General features: G+C 38.8%; 1 protein-coding gene across 1 annotated transcript in view; it reads left to right on the top strand.

The window, feature by feature from the left end:
• The window catches only part of LOC107702066 (peroxisome biogenesis factor 1-like), a 13,227-nt gene extending 10,517 nt beyond the window's left edge, over positions 1-2,710 (top strand). The window contains exons 21-23 of the mRNA XM_016504261.1: positions 1,289-1,558; positions 2,362-2,492; positions 2,626-2,710. Coding sequence (XP_016359747.1) covers positions 1,289-1,558; positions 2,362-2,492; positions 2,626-2,710 — 486 coding nt within the window. The remainder of the gene's footprint in view (positions 1-1,288; positions 1,559-2,361; positions 2,493-2,625) is intronic.
• The last annotated feature ends 3,529 nt before the right edge of the window (positions 2,711-6,239 follow it).

Here is a 6,239-nt window from a genome sequence, read left to right as displayed (position 1 = left end):
ATTACTGTTCAAAAGATTGTTTGTTTTTAAAGAAGTCTCTTAATTTTACTAAGGCTGTATTTATTTGATAAAAAAAATACAAAAACAGTAATATTGTGACATATAATTACAATTTAAAATAACTGTTTTCTATTTGAATATATGTTCTAATGGGATTTATTTCTGTGATGGCAAAGCTGAATTTTCAGCTTAGTACATGAGTGGTACATTTTCAGCTTGCATGTGAAGCAGACTCTGTCTGTGTTTTATAGGATCTGGGCTCGGGGTCAGACAGTGATGTCAGCCTCTCCTCCCTGATCTTCCTGAACCATAGCAGCGGGTCAGATGACTCAGCTGGGGAGGGGGACACAGGGCTGGAGCACTCTATGGTTCTGCTGGACCCCAGTGAACTCCCACCTGAGGACCCACGCCACAACATCTGGCGCCTTTACTTCGGAAGCTCCTTTGAGTCTGAACTGGACAACCAGTCTCTGTCTGAACTGGTGGGACACTAAATTTCCAAGTGGACTTGTAATGGATTATTATTTACAATTAAATATGAATCAGTGTTATAATATTTCAAATGTCTTCTTAATGTAATTGATTATATGATTTAACACTTTTTGAGCTGCTTATGAGACTGTCACGTTCTGTTTGCTCTGCTCCCAGAATTCTCAGTGCCTGTCTGGACCCAATTCAACCGCCCCCGACCTGACAGGGGCATCAGTGAGGGATCCAAACTCCTGTCATGCCCCAGTTTTTATGTCCTGTCTGCAGGACGGCTTTCAGGAGCTGACACATGAGCATTCAGAACGCCTCAGAGCAGAAGTCAACACTGTTAAGAACAGTTACCGCAGAAACCCGGTCAGTTACCTTTCTCACCCATCATTCATCCATCCATTTTTTATATATCAAATTTCCTATCTATCCATTGTGACGTCTATCTAGTCTTTTCATCCATCTGCCGTTACAGTATATACATCTAGTATGCATCTAGTTTTTTCCTCCATCTGCTGTTATATCCAGTTTTCCCATTACTATATTCCATCCATCCATCAATCCAGTTTTGCCATTCATTGCTATGTTCTTCTAATTTTTTCATCCATACATGCATCCAGTCCATCCATCCATTGATGTATCCCTCTAGTTTTCTCATCCGTCCATCCATAGAAGTGTCATATACACCTAGGATGGCTTGAAGGTGAGTAAATTATGGGGTAATTTTCGTTTTTGGGTGAACTATCCTTTTAACCTCTTTATACCTGTAACACCTACAGTATCAATTTACTGATTTATATCTGTCCTTCAGGAGGCCCGGCTGGAGATCCTGAAGGCTTTGACTCATTTTGTGCCACTGGCTGCAGATGTGGACTTGGAGCAGATTGCTGTGGCAACAGAGCTGTTCACTGGAGCTGACCTAAAGGCCCTTCTCTATAACGCTCAGCTAGAGGCGATCCACAGCAGCCTGGGGCCCAACATTCTCCATGTGTGTTACACACAAACTCAAACATGCACACATACAGATAAAACCCTAACCCCAAGATTACTAGCTAACCTATATGGATTTTTCAGTGGCTGTGCATACACCCATACACCTATCCATCCATCCATCTATACATGCATACACCCATCCATCCATCCATACAAGCATACAGTACACCCATTCATCCATCCATCCATACATGCATACACCCATACACCTGTCCATCCATCCATCTATACATGCATACACCCATACACCTATCCATCCATCCATCTATACATGCATACAACCATCCATCCATCTATACATGCATATACCCATACACCTATCCATCCATCCATCTATACATGCATACACCCATTCAGCCATCCATCCATACATGCATACACCCATACACCTATCCATCCATCCATCTATACATGCATACACCCATCCATCCATCCATCTATACATGCATACACCCATACACCTATCCATCCATCCATCTATACATGCATATATCCATCCATCCATTGCTAGTATAGTATCCCATTAGTTTTTCCATCCATCCATCTATCCATCCATCATTATATCAATCTAGGTTTTCCATCCACCTGTCCTTCCAACCCCATCCATCTATTGCTATATCCTTCTAGTTTTTCCATCATCCTTCCATCCATCCATTGCTATATGCCTCAAGTTTTCCTCCTATTCATCCATTCATCTGTACATGCATTCATCCACCCATTGATATAACCCTCTAGTTTTCCAAAACATGCATGCATATATCCATCCCTTTATTGCTAATATCCCTATAGTTTTTCCATCCATCCACCAGAGGACTATGTTAGAGTGTGTAGCAGTGTATAGTCACTGTTCCTGCTCAGTAGATGAGATCTGCTGTTCTTCTGTGTTTATAGGATGAATCATCTCTAGTGCAGACTGGCCCCAGTAAGCCTGGCTCTGTCATATGCCAAACTCACCTGATCTCTGCTTTGGCTAACACTCGAGCATCTGTCAGCAGAGAAGACTGGAGGAGATACACTGAACTGTGAGTTACACATTTCACATACACGCTTCTGTGCTTCATTCACATAAATCACCTGAAATATAGTGCAACCACAGTCACACCACTGCATTGCTAAATCACATATTTGTGTTGGGTTTCTCCTTCTGTTATGCAGATATGAGTCTTATGGAGCCTCAAAGGAAGGCAAGTCTCAGAGCACTGCTTCGTTTAAAGCAGGTCAGCGGGTGACATTGGCTTAATGAGAGCCTTGCATAAATTAATACAGCTCAGGGCATTAAGAAGGTGAAATATTTTTTTGCTGAGATTCTTGTGTGTGATACGATCAACTTTTGTATCACATATTCTTGTTTTTTCTACTTCTCTTGCAAATGCATACTTATGATGTTTTGATGTGAAGTAGAGGAATGTATCAAGATTTGACTTGAATTCAGTCACACTGAACAAATAATTTAAAGATAATTATGAAGTTTATCAAGTGATGTGTTTGTTAAATTTGCTTAGCTTACGTAGGCAATATAATGTAAAAAAAAAAAAAAACAGAAAACAAATGTGTATACATTAAATATGAAATTAACTTTTTAATAAATGACAATTCTTCTGTGAATTATGATACGTTTCATTTCTCTAGTGCCTCTGATACATTGCACAAAAACATGACACAGTATAACTGGAAATGGTATCTGAAAGTAAATACCAATAGATTTATAATTAATTTTCTTTTTCTTTTTTTGTTACATCTACTGTTGTTGCTGTTTGTCTAGCATCCTCATGAAGTGATACTTACCATAACCTGCAGGTGGCAGTATATTCCTACTATCCAAGAGCCAATTTGGTGTGTTGCAAAATCCTCTATGAATACTTCTCAATCTGTATTCAAAGACCTCTGTGTCCTTCTCTTTGTAGAAGAGAAAAATCTTCTATTTCATCAGCCATAACAGCCTCCGGCTTATTCTGTGGATAACTGGCATCTGCAGACCCCCAGGATCTGAGTTCTCCCAAATTGACTTTTCAATTTTTTCAGTTCCCCTTAGCACATGCCCTGGAGCTACTGCTGTCTCAGCACATTTGATTATCATGAACTTTTCCAGCACATTCTCAGTTTTGTCCTCATGTGAGCTGGATTTCCTTCTCACACATCATTGAGCTGAATTCAGAGTTGCCGCAAGACACACCATGGCCTACACATATACAGCCTGATGCAGCACTTTCTGCTGAGTTAAATATAGCAGCCTTTGTTCTGGCCCCTGCTGTTATAGTATTGTATGGGCTTGCGCTAAGGACCACGGGAGCACGGAAGACCCATTCAAGCAAATCTCAGCCAAAACAGAGAAAACAAGTGACATCATGGGACTAGAATAGAATAAGTCCCAGTACTGGCATCATAAGAGAGCTGTGGACTAAAAGGAGAGAAGCAAAATTGCTCTCAGCAGGACGCTTCAGTTCAGTCTGTAGATCCATCCTCTATTATACTCAGCATAGTATAAGTGTATAAATCTATATTAATAAATTGCGATTTTAATCATCATTCCAAGTACAGCATTAACATAAAGGAAACAGTTCAGATGCCTTGTGGACTATGCAAAGAATTAGAAAAGCTAGCTATTCCTGCTCAGACTACCTGTTTTTCCTCAGTTTGTCCTTGATCTTTCCTCAAAATGCTTGTTGAAGCAAACTGCCAAAATCTGCCTTTTGTGTCAGGAGGGTTGTGGGTCTATTTTTCTACCCTCAGCAGTTCCCTGATCTCTGAATTTTAACACAGGCTTTGAAACAAAAGCCCAGTAGGCTACAGTCTGAAGGGAGATCTTGTGCAAAACATGAGCGTGAAGATTCATTTTAAGATATAGACGTCTTGGATTTATAAAATAAGGCCCTCTGGGAAACAGTCTTATTTATATGATATTCAACGACTGGTTCACCAATAAATGTAAATTCTGTCATCGTTTATACTCACCCTCATGTTGTTCCAAACCTGTAAGAAATGCAAAAGAAGATATTTTAAATAATGTCTTTTAGATGACAGTGAATTATTGACGTTAATCCTAAAAAATGTTGCAAAATTAGTAGTAGTACATTAGCTTTATGTAAGTATGGAGTGAGCTTTTATTGATAGTGAACTCCAGAACACGTCGGGCCTCTTTACACCTGGTCATTTCATGTGTTTTCGCTGATCGGATTTGTTAAAACGTTTCCATTTACCCTTGGCCACACGTTTATTATTTTAACATTTTGAGAGGAGTAAAATTTGCATATGTGGTTTCAACAACCAGATGCATTTACACTTGTCCAGTTTCGTCTGGAATGCGGCCCAGACCACCTCCTGAAGTGGTTTGAGCGATCAGATTTATGTCCGTCTCAAATGCGTTTCGGAGGGCATTTACACCTGGTCTTTTCATGATAGGATAGCTATCTGATCAGACAAAACGCATGAAGTGACCAGGTGTAAACAGCCCCTAATTCATTCCTCGGGTTATGGTTTCAGATCAATTGACTCGGTGAAAAGACACGAGCCGTTCGTTCACAAATAGCGCTAACACTTCTCTCAGAGCATGACCATCGATAAATAGCGACTTATTTCGATCTGTGATTTCAGAAGACTTGTAATATAGTGTACGATTCATGTGGACATTTACAACTTTAATATTGCTTTTATTGGTGATTTTTCTCTCTGAGTCTTGTCACCACTTATTGGAATAGCAGAGGTGGGACCAAGTCATTGTTTTGCAAGTCACAAGTAAGTCTCGAGTCTTTGCATTCAAGTCTCGAGTCAAGTCCCGAGTCAAGACAGACAAGTCCCAAGTCAAGTCCCGAGTCAAGACAGGCAAGTCCAAGTCGAGTTGGACTTGCAGGAATAACACAGTAATAACGCAGTAATAACACAGGAATAACACAGTAATAACACAGGAATAACTCAGTAATAACACAGGAATAACACAGTAATAACACAGGAATAAATCAGTAATAACAGAGGAATGATACAGGATTAACACAGTAATACCACAGTAATAAAACAGTAATTATGCATTAATAACACAGGAATAATACAGGATTAACACAGTAAACTCAGGATTAACAGTAATAACACAGAAATAACACAGGAATAACTCAGTAATAGCAGAAATAACAGGAATAACACAGTAATAACAGAAATAACACAGGAAATACACAGGAATAGCACAGTAATAACACAGTAATAACGCAGTAATAACACAGGAATAATACCGGATTAACACAGTAATAACACAGCAATAACACAGTAATAACACAGGGAAATAACACAGGAATAACTCAGTAATAGCAGAAATAACAGGAATAACAGAAATAACACAGGACATACACAGTAATAACACAGTAATAATGCAGTAATAACACAGGAATAACACAGAATTAACACATAACACAGGAATAACTATAACACAGTAATAACACAGGAATAACAGAGTAATAACACAGGAATAACAGAGTAATAACACAGGAATAACACATAACACAGTAATAATTCAGTAATAAGACAGGAATAACACAGGGTAAACTCAGTAATAACACAGTAATAACACAGAAATAACACAGGAATAACAGAGTAATAACACAGGAATAACACATGAATAACACATTAATAACACAGTAATAACAGAAATAACACAGTAATAATACAGGAATAACACAGTAATAACAAAGAAATAACACAGGAATAGCAGAAATAACTCAGTAATAACACAGAAATCACACAGGACTAACACAGTAATAACACAGGATTAACACAGTAATAAC

Source organism: Sinocyclocheilus anshuiensis, unplaced genomic scaffold, assembly GCF_001515605.1.
Source record: "Sinocyclocheilus anshuiensis isolate Anshui unplaced genomic scaffold, SAMN03320099.WGS_v1.1 scaffold54, whole genome shotgun sequence".
Classification (NCBI taxonomy): domain Eukaryota; kingdom Metazoa; phylum Chordata; class Actinopteri; order Cypriniformes; family Cyprinidae; genus Sinocyclocheilus; species Sinocyclocheilus anshuiensis.
The sequence above is the reverse complement of the archived record's forward strand: the minus strand, read 5'-3'. Positions and strand labels throughout refer to the sequence as shown.